At 40.4% G+C, this 24,675-nt stretch overlaps 1 protein-coding gene across 7 annotated transcripts in view; it reads right to left on the reverse strand.

Moving 5' to 3' along the window:
* Positions 1-21,788: 21,788 nt before the first annotated feature.
* KEL (Kell blood group, metallo-endopeptidase) overlaps positions 21,789-24,675 on the reverse strand; it is a 28,748-nt gene continuing 25,861 nt past the window's right edge. For 5 of the 7 annotated variants that reach the window (XM_017736509.1, XM_017736512.1, XM_008635417.2 and 2 more), the window contains one exon: positions 21,789-23,474. In XM_017736509.1, coding sequence (XP_017591998.1) covers positions 23,298-23,474 — 177 coding nt within the window. In that variant the 3' untranslated portion in view covers positions 21,789-23,297. The other 2 variants (XR_001862635.1, XM_017736510.1) reach the window with 2 other exon arrangements.

The raw sequence follows: 24,675 nt of genomic DNA on the forward strand, positions 1-24,675 counted from the left end.
CCCTAAAGACTTGTCCCAATATTCTTGCACCTTGAATCAAAAGAAATAGCCCTTCATTCCTACTCCTGCTGTAGTGGAAAACAATTCTGTTCAGGGTGCGTGGACCTAAGCAGAATCAGTAGGTAAGGGAGAAAAGTGTGTAAAATTATAGGACTGAGTCATCTCTTTGAAACTCCTGGTTTATTTAGAGGTTACAAAACCAGGATTAATATCCAAATGTCTGTGAACTCATGATGTATCCTATTCAATAAAAACATAAATTGCCACACAGAAAAAAGCAATGCTTTATGGCAAACGTGAGGAATCATATCCTAAAATATAAGATTCACTGAGTTGACGAGTTCTAGGAAGAAATGTCAAGTTAAGCTGTCAGAATGGGAAGAATATATTACTTGCTTCATTGAGAGGTTAGAGTTTATACCAGCCAGGTGTTTTGAGTATATATTGTGTTTTTAATGTATTTTTTTAAGAATATCAATAATGAATCCCTCCTAAAACTATGAGGGGTGGGAGGGAAGCAACTCCTCTCGAAGTTGAGAAAGATATTTAGACACTGAAGTGTTAAGTGCCTCTGACAGACGAACACAATCTCTATTTCTGCCAAGCAGAGAATACTTTCTACTGTCTCTCCAAGCAGTACAAGCCCTAGAAGAGGGGTATCAGCAGGGCAGGAAAGCAGTGACTTATTCCTGCTTCCTCTGGGCAGCACTGCCACCCTGACAGCAGCTCTAAGGCACAAGAGATGAAGAACAGTCAGACAGCAGGTTGAGGAGGGCATTCCTAGCTCACCATGGAGGCAACAGCTGCAGCAGCCAGCGCAGTCGCAGCAGCTGCAAACCAGTGTCGGGTGGACTCACCACACGGTCATGGGCGGCTCCTTAGGGCTCTCATTATGGCTTCAGACTGCAGTAAAGCTGGCTCAATAGTCTTCCCTTACCCACTTGTATGAACATAAAGTCCAATACTACAAAAGAGAGTTTTCTTGTAATTCATGGTAGTGGTCATTTTCAGTGGCAGTAGAATAGGGGATGAAAGGTGGATGAAATATGTCAGTGTATGGTACAGACTGAAGCCTCTTTAGCAGATCATGACCATACCACTTAAGCACTGCTGGGCTTTCAGCCTAGCAGGAGGCTGTAAATAGTTTTTTTCAAAAACTAAGGACCTGATAAGGCTTTGTAGTTGAGGTGTGGATTGTAGGTCTACACAGTTTTGGTGCATGTGGTTTTCCAAATACCTGATAGGTGCTCTTAGGTCTTTGAATCCCTTTCCTCACCTCCTGAGTCATGTTGTGACTGGCTCCTAGCCCTTTATCTCCTGATATTATTCTAGCTCTACTTGTTTCTTGTTCCAAGCTCCTACTGCAAACCGTGTCTTTATCCTGGCTGCCAGTGATGCCCTTTACTGGTGTATGTCTTGACTTCTTTCTGAAATGGGGGAATTCTGATTGACCCAATTCTTGGACTCTCTTGATTCCAGCATGACCCCATCTAACAAATATGACAGCTGATGTCAAAATCTCCTTACACACAAATTCCCTTCTATATCCATAGGCCATCCATGGCAATGTAGGCACAAAGAAATGCAGAACACAACCTGTCCAAATGTGTTTCTCACACCACAGTGTCTAACAACACAAAATTAGAACAGACCAGCAATGATGGAGTGATGTTGGTTCTGTGCAGTTCAGTCACCCCGTGGCTCTAGGGTATCTATCAATATCACATATGGCACAGTTAGGATGTGCTGCCCTTTGCAGGGCTACAGAAACTGTGCAAATAAGCCAGTGTGTGGAAATGCTTCAGTGACAACCAATTCCTATTTTCCCATACCTGCTATAAATACAAGGGAACAAAAAAACCACTCTTGGGGATTGTGATCTTGCCAGAGACAATACTCTGCACTTTTTAGAGTGCAATGCATTTCTTTCAGGTCAGCCTTGAATTTTTAATTTTTTTTTTTTTTTTAAAGCAAATCTGAAGAGTTGAGTGTGAATGAGGTGACTCTTGGTGAACCTGAAACTCAAGCTAGCATTTTTCAGCAACATACTTGAAAAGGAAAATTATTACAGGAGAATGATAGGAAAACACTGTAGGAAATTTTTCATATAATCTCCAGTTTTGTTTTTATCCCAGCCACCTTTTCAGTCCCTTCTTTCTTTTCAAAAATAAATCAACACAGCTATTACCTGGGCTACTATAAAAGTAATTTCAGTGCTAATGTAGAGACAGATGTAATTTGCACAGTACATGGATTCCTTTCCTTCTGAATGCTCCTGACCCCTACATTCCATGTTCTTACAAAACTCCTGTTAACCTTCCTGGAAATTTTGAGTACTGGAGGTATGTAAGATTAAATCCAATGTGCTTATCTAGTGACAAATCAGGATGGGAGTGCTTTTTTTTTAATCTTTCTGGTTTTATCTTACAGATTTTTTAGGGGGAGGGGGAATTGCAAGAGCTGCATGATATTTTGAAGTTACTATAAAGATGTAAGTGTAATCCTGGTCTTTCACAAAATCCACAGGAATGCAAGCTCTGAGTAGCAGGAAATGGAAAAGATAAAAGGCACTGTAAAAGTAAGGAAACCTATTGAACCTAAAGGCAAAACAAAATTAGCTAGACATGGTAGATATCCCCCATTTTGATCTTCTGAAAAGTTTTTTAAGGTTTCTGTTAAACACAGAAGATTATGTAATGAGTGGTATCAGGAGAACTCACACGAGGTGGCTTTTGAAGAGAAAGGAAAGAAAGGGAAGTCAACTCATTTATTATGATGAATTGAAATTCCCTTCTTCATTTACCTTCTAAATTTCCCCCCCACATCCATGTTAAGCATCTGGTAGACGAATAAAGCAGCATAATTAGATGCTTAACACATTCAGAGCCACTGAGTAGCCAAGTTATCTTGGCTAGAGTACAGACAACCCAAGTTTTATCTGTCAGAGATAAGTATTACTTCAAACCATCTGCTGGACAAATTTCCACACAAAGATTTGCCTGTTTTGCCAGAGCCACAGACTGACAAGTCAATTCAGAAACTCTTATTCTTCCACTTATTTCCCCATGTCTTTTTCGCATATAATCTCTCTGAATCACATGTATGCTCAAATCTTAAAAATAAAAATACATTTTTTCTCAAATTGACAAAAAAAAAAAACCAACAAACCACTATAAAAATTAGCTCTTAAAAATTGCCACTTCAGAAATCTCAAGAGAAATTCTGTCATTTCAGCCACAGCAAAACAAAGCGCATGGATTGCATTCCCATGTTTAGACTACCATCTTAAGAGCAAGACTGGAAGTGCAACCTACAACCAGACCAGTCTTTCAACACTTCCCCTGTACATTTCTGGTTGTACTGCACTTCTTTGTTTGAAATCTCAACGTCTAATAAAAGATCTAAAGATGTGATTTGTGAGAGAAAAGAATGAGAGCAGCAGAAGTACAGGAAAAAGCAATGACAAATAAGAGTTTCTAAGTACCAAGAGAACACAGAACAGAAAGTCAGGAATTCACCAAGTCAGCGGTAAACAGTGATGTAGTTTCTCCATGTCTATAATGGATAATCTTCCATCTGAGAAGATTGTAATAATAACTAGGCAGCAACTTCTTGATGTATTACAGATATGTTAGGGAATCCTGTTGGACTGTGATATTTCCAGTTGTTCAAGTTATATATCTTACTTGGGTAGCATAGGAAAACAAAGCTGTGGATGACTGTATGGAAATGCACACTGTTCTGTACAGTTTGATATCACACAGCTGAGTGGTGACACCTATCAAAAACCAAAACAAAGTAACAGAGGAAAATAACTAGATATTCCAGAGGCAGAATACTAGTGGTGTTATCTCCACCAGTCTTGAGAAACTCTTATCTTCACAAGATCTCATCTGCTGTGTAAATATGAATTACTTCACCACCAGTAAATCACAGGTAACCCAGCAACAGACGTAACTTAACAATGCATTATAAACTCTATCATGGCATAAGTGTCCTTGAAGAATCTACTCTATATGATGCAACTAGTCCTGATGTGTAATTCCATGAATCCATCTCCTGGCCTGGAGGAGTGCAAAAGGCTAGAGGGCAGCTGGCTGTAAATAAAGTATTACACTGAATTCCCTTAATTAATAGCATGGGCTTGTTGTATGTGAACGTGTGTGTAGTAAGCCTGGTTCAGAGAATTAAAGTGAAGTGGTCTCTACTTCTTGACTCAAATTAGCAGAAGCAAGGACAACTACTTGTGGTGAGAAATGGCAGCAGAGGCACAGACTCCTTTGAAAGATGCATTCCCAAGGACCTCATCAGTTGGATGAGGGATCAGTGATAGCTCCATTGTCTGTTACAGAACAGCAGCACAAAGATCACTAGATTTTGTCAAACCTACCCTGCCAACATTTGCAGCAGACTTCGTAGCATTTCCAGGAAAAGCCAAAAGAGATTTGAAGACCTCTGAGGACTGCAGTCATATCGGCGATGTGAAGGAGATCTCTTAGTGAAATAGGATCACCAAGAGTATTAATGATTCATAAAAAAGCTTGAATGAGGGAGTCCATGGGATTTTACCTCACTGGGGAAGCCCAGGCAAGGATCCTTGATGGTTTTCTACTGTTACAATTTAAAGTACTAGCTACAGTGAGAAAGCTTTCTGTTAGTGAATTGGGAAGCTTATTTACTGGTGGTTTACATAGAGACCAATCCCCCAGCCTCCTGTCAAGGAAGGATGTCCCAGGGACTCATGTACTCAAGAGAAGCAGAAGCATATTCCTTTATAAAAGGAGGATTGAGTAAATGTGAAACCAATAATCTACTCCTGCAGATAGGAAACTGGTAGTGGGTCCTAACACAAAAATACAGAAAAAGAAAAAAAATGGGCTTGGAACCTCATCTGGACTGTAAACTAACATAAAAATTGTGGCAGTAGGGTTATAAGATACTGAAATCAAGTCATGAGAGCCTTCTCATTCAGATTTCCTCAAAGGAGGTCTAGGATTTTAAGGTATCCCAAGGGTGTTACCAGGAATCTCTAAACCAGCTTCCAGCAGAGTGGGAAAAACCATTAGCAAAAAAGACCACCTCACTAATTAGTTTTATTTTGTGGCCAGGAGTGCCACAAGAATTGCTACGTCTTTCATTCAGTAACGGTAAAGCTCTGTGTAAGAGTGGGTAGGCCCTGCTTTTCAGTAGAAGTTGTCCTTGCTCCTAAAAGTACATAAAAACATGAAGGAATAGTTCTGGGACCCATCCATGGCAAGGCTAACCCCCAAATCTGTGGCCAGCAACATTTCTGCAGTTTGAAGAAAGAAAGAAGTTGGTGCAACAGCTGCTTGGTTTTCATGCCTTATAGCATTGATTTGAGACTGGATGTGAGTTCACTGACTCCCAATTTCATAGCTGGCATCAGGCTTAAAAGATCCTCTGAAACCTCTGAAGTATGAATACATCCTGATTTGACTCTGAGTTTTTTGAGTCTTAGCCAATAGTGACTGTATTAATAAGCCAGGATAGCAGACAGGAAATAAAACTTGGACTGTGACTGAGGTTTTTTTTGTGACAACAGGTGACACCACTCAGTACTTGGAACACACAGCTCTGAGATATGCTGTTGTCCAAAGCAGCATTAGGGGAATTCCTGAATATATGCTTTGGTGGAAGAGGAAGAATTTTGAAGGTAACTGCTGATGACAAAGCTTAAACTTTAGTCCTGACAAACAGAGGAAATCTGGGCCCTTTTAAACACTTGTCTTTAAGAATATTGCATCCTGAGAGCAATTCCTGGTAGAGTCATTCAACTGTACATCTCAGATTACAGGGCTTGCTACAAATAGCTGCAACCTGTGAAATCCCAGAGCAGAGTAAAAATCCATCTTTTTATTCCTCTGCCCCACCTTGGTCAGGTCCCTGAGTGTACTAAAAGCCTCATCTGCTACCTCCACCCTCATACTCATCACCTCAAAGTCTGTACAGTCTCCCATGTTTCCTAGGTTTCCAAGTTTCCTCCCAGCTTTCCTCGGGTTTCCTTCTCCCTGTCTCCTCTGCCCGATCCCCAAATCTTGTCAAGGGTGGAGTGAATTTCTGCCCGACTCATCCCCTATCGTCTCTGAAGCCCACCCAGCCTTTAGGGACCTCAGAGGCAGCTTGAACTCTGCTACCCAGACCAAATTTTCCCATGCTTTTTCTCTCAATAGTCTTTCCTTGGCTTTGTGTCCCCGGAAATCATCCTATGGAAACCCACAACAACTGATCCACTCTACTTACAGCCCTTTCTGACCACAGAACCCTGGAAGATGTGAGGACTCTCTTGATGGGACGGGACACTTACTGTCAGGTTCCTGAATGTACTAATGGGCTTTCATGGCCCTGAACAGTCTAACCCAGGGCTTTCAAAAAAGCTACACGCACGCACACACACACACACACACACTCAGGTGATTGCCCAGAAGCATAGAAGCCCTGTTTAAGGTCTGTCTTGTGTCTTCAGCTCCTGCCTGCAGCTGTACTTGTGTTTGGCCATGGGCTCCAGTGATCTGGCCCCTGACCTGCTCACTGACTTCTAGCTTGGCTTCATGCTTGCCTTGTCAACATGGATATATACCTTGTGATAAGCAGACCTTGTCACCATCACTGGATATCACTCTGATCAATGGATTAATCTCCTAGCTTGATCCTAGACCTGCTTCACCACCACGAAATTGCCTCACAATTTAGGGTCTTGCTTGAGCAGCCATCTCCAGGTCTGCCTACCCACCTTGCTCAAATAGTATGGGACTACACCCCAGCTGTGAGGCCCCTGTCCTGTCCAGTGTGAAGTCAGGCTCTGTTTCCCATCTGTTAGGGTGCAGCCAGCCCTTGCTGCTTCCTAACACTTCCCTCACAATTTAAGACGTCCTATAAAAACCTCTGCAGTTATTACTCTTTTAATTGCAGTCTTGAAGATTGTCCCAGTGAAGTCTTGACTGGTTCTGGAAGTTTTGGCAGTAGCAGGAGATCATGGGCAGATTTCAGATCTGACTGGTTGATTGCAAAATTAACTTAGAGAATCCATTGGTCCTAAAGTAGAAACAAATATTTCTGCTTATATGAACTTGTTGTTTTCAACACCAGAAAAGGAATAATCACTGAAAACGGTAGATTCCACTTGTGCTATCTGAAGACCTGCTTACAGAATTTTTCTGATAGACAAGTGACAAAGAAGACAGTGGTTTCTTGCATTAACTATTGGAAAACATTTGATTACGTGAGTTTATCAGTTAGATCCCAAGTCAACAGAGTTTAAAATGGTCTCCTCTGAGGTGAAGCAGGAGAAGCTAGATGTGTTCCTCTCAAAGGGGTTATCCTGAAGGATATTCTTCAAGGTACTTGTTGCTGGGAAAGAACAATTACTGTTAGGTAATGGCCCATTCAGAAGTATTTGTCTATTAATCAGCTTTGGTTAGCTAAGCCAGGGAAGGCTCAAGTTACTGTGTTACTGTGTGAGTAATCCTGCTCTTTGTGCACAGATATGGTATTGCAATAGTTAAGAAAAGATACTCAAGGGCTGCAGAACTCATTGCCCTGAGCTTCTGGGAAAAGGACTGTTATACACCTCATGGAAAATTTTATGGCAGAAACTGACGAGTGTTGTACGCAAAGGGAAACTGATCCAGGGAGATGGCAGTGAACTAAACTTAAAATAAAATTTTATAAGCACTGAGAAAGGAAATAACCAATCTCCTGTAAGATGGAATTGGTTGGATTTCATTTAACTACTAGAACGTAAATAATTTGTTTATTTGGTTACTTATTAGTAATTTATTATGTTTTCCTTTACTTCTGCTGGAAAACTTGGCGATTGAGATATTTTTGTTTGAATTCTTGTTTTTCCTCAGATTCTATTGTGTTCACCCTATTTAATAATGGAGGATTCTTCTTCAGATTCGTGTTACTTGATTAGACTTTATCAGCTAATGAATTTTGAACCCGATGCACCACAACAACCAAAGAGCTACAAGAGCTGTATTTGCATTAGTGAATTTTTTACCCTCATCCCCTCCAAGAAGTTGAGAGAAATTTTACTCCACCACAGAAAGAGGTATGTTCTAACCACATAATTAAAGACAGATGAATGATCAAAATTAATCATCACACTCTTCCCCCTGAGAATGTTGAATATACCAGAAAGCTGTCCCCTGAAACAGATGTGCACTGATTAAAAACCGAGTACAGAACAAAATTATCCTGAGAAGTCAGGTCTTTGGCCACTTGTACATACTCCACACGCAGCTGAATTTTTCTGTTATGAAGAGTGTCCTGAAGCTTTTGAAGTGCATGCTTGCAATGACAACCAACTACGTTCTTAAGTAGAAAGAAGTTCCATTGACTTACACAGCCCTGAATAGGACTGACATTTAGAAAACAAACTATTAGAGCAAGTGTTCTATCTTCATAAGAGATTCTAAGAATAGAATTTGAAATAAAAAGTTACCATTCCCTTTGCAAGTATGACTTCTGAGTTTTCCCAGGCAGAGGCTCATTTATATCCTCCCTGAAGTCTCTTACTATCATTGGCCATGGACCAAAAATTAAATATGTTTAAATATTCCTTAAACTACATCTCTACCAAGGATTTATTTTTTTTATTGTTTAGATGATCCAAAATGACACCTTTCCCTTGAACTACCAACAAAAATATCACTCATGCTGTTGAAGGGAGTATAGGTGATGTGACACAAAGACCAGAACAAGGCACCACAAATTTGGTATAATGAAACAGCATCAGGAGGTGACTCAGTAATAACACCATTTTTTCTTGATTCAGCCCTTATGTCCCAGTGTGGAAGTGTGGTCAGTGTACATCCACTGTCACTAAACACAAGCTCCATGTAACACCCAACAACTGAATAGCAAATATAAATGCATATTTTATCTTACTTATTCCAAACAGTTTCCATAGTGAGTGTCCTAGGTTTTAACCTATATATCTATGAAACACAACAAGAGCCTAGTGGTGTGGAAGCTTTGACGTGTCTCTGAGCCCTGTGTGTTAATTAGGAGAGACTGACTGACCTCTACTGGATTGATCAGAGTTCGTTCACATTGTTGATGGTATCACAAATACAATCCAAATACAGAGGGCACCTTCAGTAAATTGATGACCCCAAACTGTGGGGAATGCTCACTATACTGGAAGGCAGGGCTGCCATTCAGAGATAAATAAAACTACTTGATAAAATGAAGTAAGAGGCCAAGAGGGATCTCATGGGGCTCAACAAAAACAAATACTCAGTCCTGGATCTAGGGTAGGAAAACTACAGGCTAGGGGAAGATTGGCTGGGGACCATCTCTGCAGAAAAGAGTCTGCAAGTTGAACATAAGCCAGCAGGGTGTCCTTGCAGCAATGAAGGTCAACCACATGCTAGACTGCATTAGCAATACTGTAGGCAGTATGTCAAGAGAAATTATTGTTCCCTTCCATTTCAGAGGGGTTACGCTGCATTTAATAAGAGGCTGAATCCAGGGCTGGGCTCCCCACACTGGCAAACAGGAGCACATCAAACAGAGGGTTGCAAAGATGGACAACACTGAGAGAGCTGCTTTTGTTTGTCATGGAGATAGCTTAAAGGGAGGGGAGGGGAAGAGAAGGGAAGGGAAGGTACAGGACTGATTGCTGTGTTCAACTACCTTTAGTAGGGTCACTGAGGGGATAGAACCAAACTCTTCTCAGAGGTACCAAGGAAAAAAGCAACAACTTTCAAACACTGCAGTGAGGGTGATTCAGCAATACAATAGGTTGTCAAGGGAGGCTGTGACATCTCTGTTCTTTGAGCTTTTCAAAACTCAGTTGAACAGGACTCTGAGAAAACTGATCCAGTTTTGATGTCAGCATTGCTTTGAGCAAGGGGAGACTACAGCCTTTTTAAAGGCTATAAACCTATAGAAGTGCTTCTAAGAACTTAAAATTTGGCAATTCTTTAAAAAGTATTTTATTAAGATATGAATGTTCTTTATCTAATCATTACTTATTTACTTGATGCTAGTGCATGCTAGGGCTGTACAGCCATCAAAATTACGAGATTGTCACCTCCTACAAACATTTGCCAAAGCGGTTATTGGAGGTGACCAACTGTCCAAAAAATGTGACTCTGTTGTCCTGCAGGGTTTTCTGTGTGAACCAGTTCTGCACACCAGAGTCGTCTCTGAACCAGCTTGCTTCTTAACCTGCCATCTCTTGAAACTTCTACAATATTTGTGTTTATAGTTTGGAAGAATCTATGTCTCATCTGCTCCTCCTGATTTCAGAGTCAAGTTGCTGGATGTTCAAGGCCATCATTCTCCCAATAAATGAAATCACTTGGAGTAGAACCTTCACAAATACTAAATCAGATCAGCTGAAGCCCTTAAGAGGGCCATTTCCCATTCATACAGCAGAATAACAAGGATTAGTGTTCAAGTCCTTGCCCATCTTCTGATCTGAAGCCTGCAAGATCAGAGGTCATGTCTTTAGAACTGCTGTAAGAACATTGTATCCAGGTGACCTTCATCCAAACCCTGGGGAAAAGACCACAAAGTATTTTTCCGCCTGAACATCTCCTGTGCACCCACGGCATTTTTCCATAATTTGCCCTTTGGAGTCACCAAGTTTATTGAAAAAGAAAAGGTAACTGAATACACTTACTCAGTTTGGCTTCTCCTGTTTTGAATTACCAAGGAAAAGAGTAATGCCTTAAAGCTTTCACTGCATCTTAATTTTTTTCTGACGTCAGCTGTAAATGTTGGCTCCCAATCTACTTCTCGTGTGATGCCACATACAAACTTCATCCAAACACTGATTATCTCTATTACAGACCAGACCGTAAGTTTAGTGTTTTGGTTCCAGTTTTCAAGAAGTGGCATGTCGCCTCTTGTTTTTTCCTTATTTAGGCTATGTAGTGTTTTAAATCATTCCTCGTTTGGAAATTTCCTTTTTCTGATTTTTTTGACACATCTTCATCCAATAACAAAACTCTGATATCTGTTTCTTTTTCAGGAATAATGTGATCAGAACGTGGAGTGTGGGAAGCACGTACATCGATACCCTAATGCTTATAAAACCTGTAGGACTTACTTTGCCAACTCATATCCACAGTTCACAAACCTCTGCCAGCTTGCAGACCCATGAGTGCTCTGCAGCTCTGCAACAGTTTCACAGATACTTTTAGTTCCAAAACATTTCTGGTTAAGAGTACCTTTGAAAAGGTTACATTTTTGTCAAGGAGAATTTAGAAACAATAAATTGGAAGAAACAAAAGTACTGACAATATGAATTTAAACTGTATTACTAAATTTCTTCTCTGAACTAGTAATTCCTCCAGGTATGGCAGCTATGTCTGAAACTACCTATCCTGATTCCTTTGCCATGGTATGATGAACACAAGCTCTTGGCTGCATATTTAATTTGCATGGTGCCATACAATGAGTGTTAAAAGTATCTTGGTGATGACTATAAACTGGGGCAATCATTCTTACTTTGTTGCATTACCTGTGGGAGATAAACTTTGTAATAATAAACAGAGCAATTATAACCTGATAATATATCATAAGGTAATTTAACACCGAATAATTTAAATGGTCAGTTTTTCCACAGCTATCTACCCTATGTGAGTGGTATACATTGAAACTGTACTCAAGTGAACAGATTACTTTAGAAAACAGAGGAACTTATCACAGGGCTAATAAAAGATCATTTTGCAATTTTAATAATAATTCTCACTACTAGAAAGCAAATACAATCTTTAGCATTTTATCTTTTGTGTCAGTTCTCTAATACTGCCTATGTATGCAATATTATGTACTATATGCACAGTATACTATTATCCTTTCCTATATAAAGTACTTTTTATATTAATAGCATATTGTTTATGTCATGTAGAAACAGCAAACCTTCCAAGCCATGACTAGGAAGTCATAGGAAGAAAACCCTAAGAGTATACCTTCCAACTATGTAATTTCACAAGAATCTCAAAGGCAGTCACATAAGTTACTACATATAGGGCATTTGAACTTCCCCACCTTCGGGGTTCTTCTTCACATAAACCCCTGTGAATCTGCTATATTTGGAATGAAGGAGGAACACCAACACAAAAATCTTCAAAACAACTCCTGCTATTTGTTTCCTAGGGCTGGATTGCAAGACATGCATAAAGAAACCCAGGAATAACCTGAGCTCAGGTGCTGCAGCAGTGGGCACGGCTCACATTCCAAAAATTACAGATCAGATGGCAGATTGGGCATCACATAATCAAGAGTGTGATGGGAAGAATGCACGTTCTGGCAGCTTCTGCCCTCTGCTGCAATTTTGAGAAATCATTATATTATTATCATACTAGGGAATAGTTCTGTCACAGCTACACTTTTAGAACAGGTTCACCTGCATTAGAAACAGGAAAAGTCATTTGTTGGCAGTATTATTGTATTCCTATTTTGGAAGAAATATCTTAAAAGGGAGACTCACATATATCCAATAGATAAAGAGAAGATCAAACACATTACAGAAGATGTAGATAACACAATTCATCTAAGATATCTTTGCAGCTGCAGCTGTTACCTGTCCAGTCCATCCTGTGACACAGTTCTCTCAGTCCAAATGCTTCATAACAGGACACAAACACTTCTCTCTCTCTCTCCAGACAACTCTGTTTACACAAGTCAAATAATTTACCAGGAAATAACATTGAAACATTCAATTTTGGACTGACTGGTTTTGTTTCAGCAAACTGAAAGCAAAAAATCCCCGACACTCTAAAATTTTAGGGTGTTTATTGTGTAACTGCCTATGTCAGACACCTTGAAGACTATTTGTAATACTCCCACTTAGCTAGCAAACATGCAGGTACTACTTCAGTGAAATCTTGGCTCTGATGAAGACATTGCAGTTTTGCAACCAACTTCTTTCCAAATCTGAGTGTAGTTACATTTAAAGGGACAATCCAGTCTCTTACATAGTCCTATTCCATTACAGCAAGTCAATATTGCAGAGCCAGGCTTATAGATACCAAAGGAAAGAAACAGTGAGACTGGAACAGTAAAACTGCTGAGCTGGAGAAAGAGAGAAACTGGAATGATATCTATCCCATGGGAAATTCAGAAGAGAAAGTCACCAGGTTAACAAGCAGTGTTCTGTGGCTATTTAGAAAACACGATTAGAATAATAAGAATGAAAGGAGACTAATTTTCTTCATAATCATATTTAATTGTTTAAACACAGAATTATTTGCTTAGTTCTTTGAATACTATATATTCTTCCTTGCTAGTAAGAGTGACTGGGATATACTGCATGACACAGATTGTGCAGCTTCAGGGGCAGTTCAGAGCAACACCTCTGACAGCAGTGAACTGTCACAGACTTTCTTACCAACTACCCAATTATCTTGGATCTCCATCTTATCATTGTACTGCCCTCATTTACCCCAAACCAAATTACAGCCTGGAAGGAGACTGCAGCAGTGATTTGTGTAACTTATCTGATGAAGAGTTACATCATGTGGTCAACTCTGGAAAGGGTTCAAGAGAAATTAAGACAGAACCTTGTATAATTGCCCATTCATAAAGAAAGCATGTCAGAACAATGTCACTGATGTTTTGCCTGGGGAGAAAGGGATCCAAGGCCCTGACAATGCACCTAATGACTTTTGCATTCCCACGGCTGTTATACTATTCCTCTTCTCTGTATTTTCAATAAGCAAATGGAGGGTTGCCTCACATTGTCATTTGCAAGAACCCTGGGTATATGTAGACTTCACCCACTTGGAGGCCCCATTCTATTGCCATACTTAGATATACATTAATTCATTAAATAATGACTACTAATTATAGTTATTAAGTTAATTAAATAGTCATTCAATTGTATCTTTTTCTGGATAGGCCTTGGATCATTTCACAAACAAAAAAAAATTAGCATCTACATAATAAAAGCTGAATAAAAAAGAGAGGTAGGGATATATGCAGATTCCATGGGAAATGAATACAACTTGCATTGTACAAACACTGCAATGCCTTCTACCAAAAGCCTACCGTGCATGTTGGACTGAGTCCCTGGATTTTTTGAGCTTTTTAAAAATTAGTTCCTAGATTTCGGTGCTAAAGAGAAACCTGAAAATATTAAGCACATCTATTCAGAACAAAAGGCAAAAAATATTGCCATGTTGTGTTTCTTTAGATCTTAGATAGTTTATTAATTTTCTTAAGAACTTGCTTTTATGACTTTCACTTTCTGAAATAATAAGAAGCTGAAATTCTTTTCAAGTAATTTATGTCTTATATTGTGTCTAAATTTGGTCAGGGTAGCCAGAAGTAAATTAGAAAAAACCCCATAGAACTGCTTTAAAACCAGCATAGTAAGGCTGTTGTAAAGGAGATTTCAATATTTATTGAATGTACATTGAGATGGCTGATGACAGACATAAAGATATTTGGATAAATGGTGTGAGGCTTAACAGGCCACACAGACCAGTGCCTCAACAATTAAAGCTTCTTCTGACTCCTGTGTTGATGGTGAAGGAATTGGGTGCTTTATGTATTTGAAAGAAGTGGCCCAGCAATCAGTGGAGTTGTTCTGATTTAGAAGCTTCCAAATGTGAACTTCCTCTTTTATCTAAATTCACTTTTATCAAAATTACAGGCAGGGTTGTTTTTTCCACTTAAATCTAGATGTTTTAAGAAATTAGTTAAGTCTCTGAGTAAGTGTAAAAAGTAACAGCTGTTTGAGCTGGTTGGAAAGGAGTGCCTTGTGGAGGTGACTATTTCTCTTGCTCTTAATACTAGATTTAATACAGGTTTAATTCATACTATGTATCTTGCATATGACTCTACTGTTACTATTTTAGATAATTAATAGCAGTCCAAATGAGAGCAAACGAAAACAGGAATGGCACAAGAAGAGAATGAGAAGAGAAAGTGCTAGTACAACCCATGCCTCAGTGGAAATCCAATTTGCACTATTTTTTAAAATAATCATCCATCACTCCCAACTCAGGAATTTTTATTTGTTGTTACTGTGTCGTGGTGAGATAGACAAAACATTTGGGGTATCATCTCTTGCATGGGATGATACAACCTGGCTGCTGCAATCTGCTCTTAGAAGAAGCAAGATATTTCCATTTTCAGAATCCAGTATTAGTGGTGAAAAATGGCCACACTTCAAAACCCTTCTTCTCTTTTTGACCCCTCCTTCTAAATTTTCTTTTCACTGATGACCTCAGAAGCTGTGAATTCTGCATTAGAAAGCAGAGAGTGAGAGTACCTGCTTTGGGATATTCATGAGAAACAGACACCCACGGATTAGTCAGCATTCTGATGATAATGTGTGACAGGTAAAAGAAAAGCCTGGTTTGCTAGAGGGGAACTAGTTTCTGGGAGTTTGAGGTGCACTTTATGATTCGCTGCATCACCAGAGCAGTAGCCATAACACAGAAGTGCCTGCAGTCCCTTCACCCCAGCCCTCTACTCACAACTGTCTGTGGCCCGAGCTGCAGCCATTGATTGATCTCAAATCTAACATCCATCATTCCTGTCTTGCAGCTGCCAAGTCATTCCCACCCTATAGTCATAAAACCCTCTGCCAGTTCCCTCTGTCCTGTCCTGTGTGTCTCCACTTATTTCTGTTCTAGAATCTTCACGAAGTTCTGCTTTTGCCGTTCCCCACTACACTATTGCCTGGCTTTTGTAGTTCTGGGCACTCCCAAGGGAATTTGCTTTCAGTCATGTTCTGGAGTTCCCCGTTACAGACTGCAGTATATCCAAATTCTCCATCTCTATCAGTTTCTGATCCCGACATCAAAATCAGCCAGTAGGTGTGCCTTTAATTTCCTGGCACTATCCTGTTCTCTGAGGAATACAGCCTTGGGGTAGGATGCAGAAATTCACTGATTGTGATCTTTCGGTCCATTTCCTTTCTTCCCTTCATTGGCTCTTTCTTGCCTCAAGGCCCTCACTGCTCCATCTTGGGAATGACTTTACAGCCTCATCCACCTCCTCATTACAAATCCAATGGGGTTTTGACCTCACATAGGAGAGTCATCTGATGCAGACAGTGATAACCTTCCTGGTGCTGCCAATTGTCCTGTGCTTCACTGGACCGGAGAGCTGCTTTTACTGGATTTCATGCACCAGCTCTTTCAACCTGATGAGGGAGAAAGCATACATTAACTAGTCTGCTTTATCCCCCTCCCCCAGCCCAACCTGAGAGCAGTGGCCCATGTGCTGTTCTGACTTGGGTATTTTCATCGTCTTTGCACCACACACTGAGTCATGTTGCAGAATTTGCGAAGGAAGGAAAACGTGAAATACTGAGTCACAATCCCTAGAGAGAGAAATTATTGCTCTAACTGGTTTATCCAATTGTTTCAGTGTAGTCATCTCCCTCAGAGGCTGCTCATTCCCCACCTTTGTACGGACAGAGGAATCCATATCCACTGTTGTTCTCTACCTTGGAGCCTCAGCTTCAAAGGACTCCAAGGGCAGTCCTTTGGACTACTCTAAGAATCCACTCCACTGGCTACAGAAATGAACCTCTATCTCTTGGTCTGGCTAGAAAAGCACAGCCTTAGGCAGGAATCTGTTTTCCAGATCAGTCAGTGTGACAATAAACAGAAAGGACCATGAAGGATTCCAGAAAAGGACCAGGCCGTGTGAAGTGAGATTTTTGAAGGGGGCTCAGTCCTCTTCAGAAGCAAGAAGGGAGCTTATCCTACTCATGTGCAGACCAGGAGAGCCAAAGCAAAAAAAGGTGTTTAAAATATGTCCAATAGGCCCAATATCTAAAAACTTTTAAAACAGAACAGTTTATTGAGGATAGATTTTAAGAACATAGTACAGTCAATGGGGTGGCAGTGCTGGCAAAGGGTGATTTCAGTCTGGGAATAGAGATAAAGTGGGGAAAAAGGTAATTATTAATTTAATTCTTTCAACCTTTTTTTCTCTATTGTGCTGGATGCATACAAATTGAAATTTTCACACATACTTGCATTTACACATGCAAAACACTGTAACAGAGAACAGCCGAAGAAATATATATACAAGGTCTGAGATGGCCAGATAAATATTCTATTACTGTCAGCCACACTGAGGAAAAAAACATTTGTCAGACAGTCTGATTCTCCATATTTATTTTTCTTTTAAAGGAGTTTTGATTTCAAGAACTCTTCAGAGATGGAGCTGTGTTTGGAGAGCAAATCTTTCTCATTTCGCATTTCATCTTAGCACATCCTTTTCCTATTTTCATTATGCATCCTTTTCCAGTGAATACATATAACCACAAACAAAGGAAAACAGGAGTCAGAACTCTCTGTACTCGAGGAAGAATTGCGTAGTCACTGTTTCTTTTTAAGGCCACGGCCTCTATTGAATTTGTAGTGTCTGTCACTCAGTAAAGGGCAGTCCAGCCTTCCTCTGTCCCGCCCCAATCATTTGTTTCTGCTGGCTCGCTGCAGAGCAGCCTTTGTGTGACTGCACAGTTAACTGCATCCAAAACACACCCAATAGAAAAATGACCTAATAAAACCTATGTTTAAAATGGTTTTGTCACCTACTACACCGCCTTAACTGAGCCACACCAACACTAGTGTCAGCAAAGGAAAAATGTAGGAGCGAACATCCAGTGGCAGGAACCCTTGCTGAGGCAGGAGCATGGGCTTATGCCAGAATGAATATGCCATCATGACCTCAGCCATAGTAAGAGTTTTCACATCTAGCATCTGTTTACTTACCTACTTCGGTGAAATAAAGAATTTCAGAGGTGCGGGTGAGGACTTGAAAGTATTCCACACTCCCTGTGAGGAATGCAGAGCACTTTTGAAACACAATCATATGCTGATTTGGGTACAGATTCCTTTACATGCAGACATCTCTGCAGGGAGCATGCCCCTTGAAGTTGCTTTACTAATTGCTCTGCAGGACTGAAAATTCCACGTTCCAGTCCCACTCCCTCTTATCCTTTCTGATGCAGATCTGTTGAAGCTTCTGTCCTACTCCTGTGTTAGAGCATATACCTACTGGTACCCAGTGTATTGAACTTGTTATTACAACATTCAGTAGGAGACAGTAGATAAGAAATTTATTTTAGAGCCAAATGCCTTATTTGTTTGTTGAATGTAGCATTCAACAATTCCACTCAATGAGTATTTGTGAAAAACTGATCTTCTAACCTCCTGAAGTATATTTCTAATGAGCACTTTCTGGGCTGAGTGTAAAATCTTTTCAAGGCTAGCAGGGAAAAAGATCATTGAATGTCTTGGACAGCAAGCTGAAACTGACCTAAGACCACCACCTGGTGCAGAAATCTCAATGCCTACAAATCAGAGTGTATATATCCTTGCATATGCTTAAAACGGACTGTAGTAAATGTCATAGGCCTGGGATAATGATTTTCTTCATTTGACGAGCTCATTTCCTTACCTGCCTAAATTCCAGACAGGTTTGTGGGAATTTAGGAAAAATATGTGAAGATCTTGAATGAAGGGACATTGCTAATAGTAGAAAAGAAAAAAACAGCACAAACAAAAAATGACAACCACCCCCTGACACCACCAAAAAACCCCTCTAACAAAATCAACACAGGCCAAAACCAAAAACAAACAAACAAAATGAAAGTAAAATCCGAGGGACCTTAACAGAAATCTGTGTGTAAATTTCAGGAGTGTGAAAGAAATTTGGCACAGCAAATAATAGTTGGGTTTAAATGTGAGTTTGAAATAACCAGAAAATTGTCTTCCAGGCTACATGGTGAAAAGCCATCATCAGAGTTCTAAAATGCAATCTGGACAGAGATTTAATTAGAGTGGGCAATTTGGTCTGGCAAAGTCAGTGGCAAGGGTTAATGAGACACAAGATGCGCTTTTTCTCTGTAGAATAGGTGCTTTGCAAGATGAGCTGTTTCTGCATTGATGTTGTTAGATCACCATCTAGAGGTCATTTAAAACACATGCTTGTCATTAGACTGAATTTTTAAAAAAAAAATGTATTTCTATTCACTGAGGCTGTTTGAGCCAAACAACACAAATTACTGATAATTGTTTAAGCACTGAAGTGGGAAATTCATTACATTTTCCACTCCACTTGTACCAGTCTTATAAAACACTTCTTGTTCACTTTCAGTCAGTTGTCAGCTACAGAAATATTCAGGATTAAGTGTGATTTTTTTCACATTAGGTAGCATCCTATTTTTGTGATCCTATCCCCTTCATTCTCTTTTTTACCTTTCAGCAGAGACATACTTTTAAAAAAAAAAATGATTCCCAAAAACTTTCACACACTTTTCTTGCTTTGCGATCTTCTTAGCTACATAGGGTGAAAGTCCACAGTGTTTCTGTCGAACAACATGCGACACCTTTGTATGTCAGGCGCTGTCATGATGTCACAATGCGCCCCAAACCAAGCTGTGCTGGTACTTATCTCCAGACTCCATTACCTGAAAAGCAGCAAGGAGCAAAAGTATCTTGTGCTGGACAGGAAAATAGGATGGGCAGTAATGCAACCCTGATAATTTTCCTGGGATTTGCCGTCTATCTGACGAGTTTGTTCCCAGTCACTTACTGCTCAGTACCGGTGAAAATCCAGAGCACGATTCACACTGCCAAGAATGAACCACAAGAAGAAAGCAGTCCAACAGCAGGTGAGAGGATTGAAGTGTGATGATGACAAATAAGGGGCTTGGAGAGCAGCTAAGGGCAGGATATGAGACTAGGTGGGGACAGAGAAGCTTGGTTTTGCAAAGAGAAAATCAGAGGAGGAATGGGAAGATATATGCCAGAGGGAAGTGGAGACCAGATGATCCCTAAGGAATATGGAGCCTGCAATGGAGTGGGATAGCAAGGCCATCCCACAGGCCCAAGCAGGACAGGCCTGGAGATGGCAGTCAGGGTGAGACAAGAGGTCACCAGGGAGGTCCACGATGTTGAGACAAGTCCAAGTTCAAGAAGGAATACCAGTCAGTGTCAAGACCAACCCTAGTGACGGTGACCAGGGTCAGACACCGTCCAGTGACTGCCCAACCCTACACTTACACGGGGCAGAGGACGTGGGCAAGGCACAAATTTAGGCTGGTCATAGATGTCAAGGCCTCTTAGATGGCCTGCAGTCCTGACTGCAGACTCCTGTCTCAGCTGTCCCCTGACACCCTACAGAGATCTGAAAGGAAAGGTCCAGGACACCCCTGGGGAGCAGGGTGAAATAATGAAAGAAAGTAGAGTAAAACACAGTCCCATGACTGCCAGACAAGTCCATAGTGATAAGGCATGTTCAAGGTCAAACCAGGAGGTCAGTTTGTAGGTCAGGATCTAGCACAGAAGGGTCCAGGCACAGCTGTGATGGAGATGGAGCTGGAGATAAGTATACTTGCAGCAGACCACAAACAGAGATCTGAGACCCAGACCCAAGCTTAAATGCATCTCCTGGATGCATGGGATACAGGTAGAGGCTCCAGCTGAGGCTTTTAAGGCTGTTACAGTGTACTGCTATAGTCAAGGCCCTGAAAAGATAAAATGAAAACCTGGAGAAGGCTCCAGCTGAGGCTTTTAAGGGCTGTTACAGTGTACTGTAACAAGGCCCTGAAAAGATAAAATGAAAACCTGGAGTGACTTTTGTAATGGAAAAGTACAGGAAAGGAGAAAAACATGAAGATGCAAGAGAGAATGAGGAAAAAGTGATTTCTAAAAGGGAAGATTTCAAAATCAGAATCATAGAAACAAGAAAAGGACAAGGGAAGCAGACAGTGGAAAGAGGTATGAATGAAAAGCTGCTTTTGAAGGAGGAAATGCACATACAGTGAAGATGAAATGGGTTTGAAAGTTTAGAAAGCAGGGAGTAAAAAGCAGGAGGGAAACAGAGGTAAAAAGGATTCAAGTATGAAAGAAGTGAACAAGAAGAAAGGTTATGTTTTTCCCTTTTTACCTCATTTACAGGTTGGGAGGAAATGGAGGAGGCATTTGTGGCCTCCTCAACTGGGGAAGGAATGGAGGTGATCGATATGGTGCAGCCTGAGGACTCAGAGACATGGAGCAATTCAGCAGTGAAGGTTTTACTCTTGAATCTCGCTCTTCTCCTGGAGATTGTCCTTTTTTTATGCATGACATAGAGCATGAAATAATTTCTGTGATCGTGGATGATAACAATTTGAACATCTACCTATGTTTCATGATCACCTACTGGACAATACAGCTTATCTTCACCAACCACATCCCAGGGAATTGAACTAGAACACTGAAGATAAGGGCAAGGACCCTGTGCACATACTGAAAGTGTTTTCCTTTCTTCTTGAGAGACACAATAAATTCTCAGTACTTTTTTCTAAGCCAGACTTCCCTGCTTGCACTTCTCATATTTTCTTTGTGTAAAAATGTCATAGTTAATAAAAAGAACTGATTCAACTCACCAATTTCAGGGGTGAACCTGTCTTTTAAATGGAATATTATTAAATTCAACATATATTGGAAGAACAAGAAAAAAATAAAGCATATTCCAGGGAACTGTGCCTCCACATACACTTAACAAGATAGACCCCTCAAAATGCATATTGTCAGTAGCTTTTGCTTTTTCTAAACACTATAAACACAGAAGCCAAGTAGTCTCAGAACACTGAAACAATGTCTACATTACACACAAAGTGTTATGCAACATTATTTGCTATTAGCATCTAAAAGAAAAACTGTCTGGACATGCTGCTAGGAGAAAATCAATTGAAGGAGTGAAGGGAAGGAAGAGCATACTCTGTTTAAATGGTAACAATAAGCACAAGCCCAAATTTGTTATTTATAATGATGGTAAATAAGTCAAACTATTTTGAGGTATTCTTATTTATTACTTGTGAAGTTCAGCTAACAGTGCCGGTCATGTTGTGAACAGTACAAATACAGAAAAAAGAAACAGGCCTGATGATAGAGAGTTTGCAATCAAAGTAATTTTTTTTTTCTCAGAAGCAACCAGTTTATTAGTATTTTTGTTAATTAATGAAAACAAAATCTCTGAACAGTCCATTCTTGGAAAACATTTTGCTCTGTTTGTCAGTACTTGAAAAGGATTAACACAGTTATTTTTACAATGCTTACACTGATAAGGGATGTTTCCACTTGCCATCACCCATTCCACAAACAATCCCCAGGCAGTCAATATAATAAGTAAAATAAAAATGTTCCCATAAACAAAAACAGTTTGAAGAGTATGCAAAAGGTGTCTTTTTTATAATTACTAACGTCGGTAAATTCTAGAACATTGGTATAAATTTTCTATTTATGAGAATGTGAAATAGATGTAATTATTACACTGCCCTTAAGAATGTACTTTAGGCACTTCTGCTCCAAACCATGTTGCTTCTTACTCTGCTTTTGCTCTAAAGCAAATTAATACCTAAAATTCAATTTCAAGTAGAAAGTAAAATCCTGTAACAGCTCTACTCCTCTGCTTGGATGGTAAATGTTTACAAATGTAAGGAGAGAACCAGCTTCAGGATCCAGAGAAGCTCTTGGAATTCTAGTTGTTCAACCTTCAGAAACTTCTAGAAACCCCTGTGACTGTCCCATACTGCAACCTCTACCATATCCTCAACCCTAGACACTAAAAAAAAAGAGTCTTGTTGGAAAGAGAATCTGTTCTCAGCTCCCCAATCCCCCTACCATTAATGGGGATGCTTTCCTCTTTCCTCTTATGTCTGAGTTTTGCTGATGAAACAAAAACAGAGCAGAGAAGGCCTTCAGTAAACTTCATTATTAAGTGACTTACCTTTCAGCCTACAAATTGTAGCCACTGAGCCTTTCCTAGCACCTGTCTCCATTTATTAGCAAAAGAACAGAAGAGAATTCTTCCCTCTCTTGTAAGTTCTGTGTGGTTTGCCCGGTAACCCACAGGATTTTCCCAAGAGCTACTGTAAGATACAAACAAGTCTTACAGCTCCAGGTTGTTGACTTGCCCTTTCAACATGACAGTGAGGCTGCTGGAGCAGACAGGTAAATGCACTGAACAGAGGGACTAACAATGTAACAGTATTTCTGTACACAACTCCTCACAAGCTGTTGCCTACTAGAAACTGACCAGTCACCTTGCTGCCCTGAGAATTGTCACACATCTGGGACAGAGAGCTGAGAGCCTTGGAGCAGACCCCCTCCTTATGAGATCAGTTTAAGAATTTCCCTACCACCAAGTGCTGAGGAAAGGATAACAAGAAAACGAAGGCAAAGGAGTGAATAAGAGCACCATGTCACCCTAGAGGCCCTGAGAAGACGGTCATACTTTAATGTGCCAGGCCTTCCTCTCCCTGGGATCACATCTCTCTTCCTCCTTTTCCATGTGCATTACCAGATGCGACATTTGTTTTCTGGGTTCATTGGGGATCCACTGGGACATTGGAAGCTCTTGGAAAAGTCCTGGCTATTGCTGACAGGCCCAGACACACGAAGTGGCAAGGGACTATGTGGATCTGTGTTCAGGGAAGACTGGAGTTTCTCTGGATCCTGATGTCCACACATTGCCTGAAGGGAAGCAAAATAGAAAAGTCAGTTTGGCCGAAAGTCCTCGTGTGAACAAGACTTACGGCTTCTCACGCCTCTCACATCAGAGGGTGCTGGAGTAAACAAGGAAACATGCTTACGTGGCTGCCAACAATGTTCAGATCTTTCTTCTGATTGTTTTCCCTTTCCTTAAACTTCTCTGTTCCCATTTCACTCTCTGACAAGCCATCTGCACTTTTTCTATACTTCATAGTCCAGAACACAGAGAGTTTAGGCCACCCTGGCTAGGCTCATGCAACCTCGGACTCCATCTAAAATAGCGGTGAAGATGTCTCAGTGCCTAGATTCAGCTTCTTAAGTGAAATCAATGAGTGCTCATCAACAAAGGGGAGCACTTGCACAAAATCCCATTACTACTCAAGAGACTTGGGGGAGGATTATATGACTTTTCTGGTGTTAAGCTGGCAATCCAAGTCTTCATTCTCATTATTTCAGTCTTTATTTACCAACAAACGATGCAGTAGCTGCCAGACAGCCTCTGAAATGCAAATCTTGCCACCAAGACCCAGTAAGCTGTTTATTTACACACTGCTCTGACTTAATGAACACACAAAACTTTTCCCTTTGCAGTTATGCTGACTTACAAGGACGTGATTTTTTGAGCACAGAAATCCAACCATCTCTCATGAGGAACTTGACAGCACAGCTACGCATAGCTCCACAGTTTGCAGAAATCCTTACTGCAGATTCCCACAAAAACCACAAACTCTGTGTGCGTGTACTTCTAGTTCTCCAGCTCTAAATAACATTTGAACTCTTTTTTTCACTATCAGTCACTCAGAGTGACGTGACATGACATCCAGCCGTTCACCATGACAGAGAAGTGAATGAAGGAAAGGATGGACAGATACATTACTTTTGCAGTTAGGTTTCTCTTTCCATGTGTAAGATTACTCACAACAGAAAGGAAAGTAGTCAGAAGCTGGCTATGAAGCCTGCTTTCCCTGACACAGTTGGTCTGCTATGACTTAATTGTGGTGGATTTCAGTGCTTTGTAAAATATATATTTGCAGACAGGTCTTTTGTTAGCTTTGAGATCCATAACAGGTTAGGAGCTGTAAATATGAATTTTAGCTTCTAAATAAGATTCTGGATCTCGCAGAATCATTGGTCATTCCCAGTTCTGTGAAGAAGGAGAAAAGTGATTGAATATTGAGAAAGA

This window comes from Corvus brachyrhynchos, unplaced genomic scaffold, assembly GCF_000691975.1.
Source record: "Corvus brachyrhynchos isolate BGI_N302 unplaced genomic scaffold, ASM69197v1 scaffold176, whole genome shotgun sequence".
NCBI classification, from domain to species: domain Eukaryota; kingdom Metazoa; phylum Chordata; class Aves; order Passeriformes; family Corvidae; genus Corvus; species Corvus brachyrhynchos.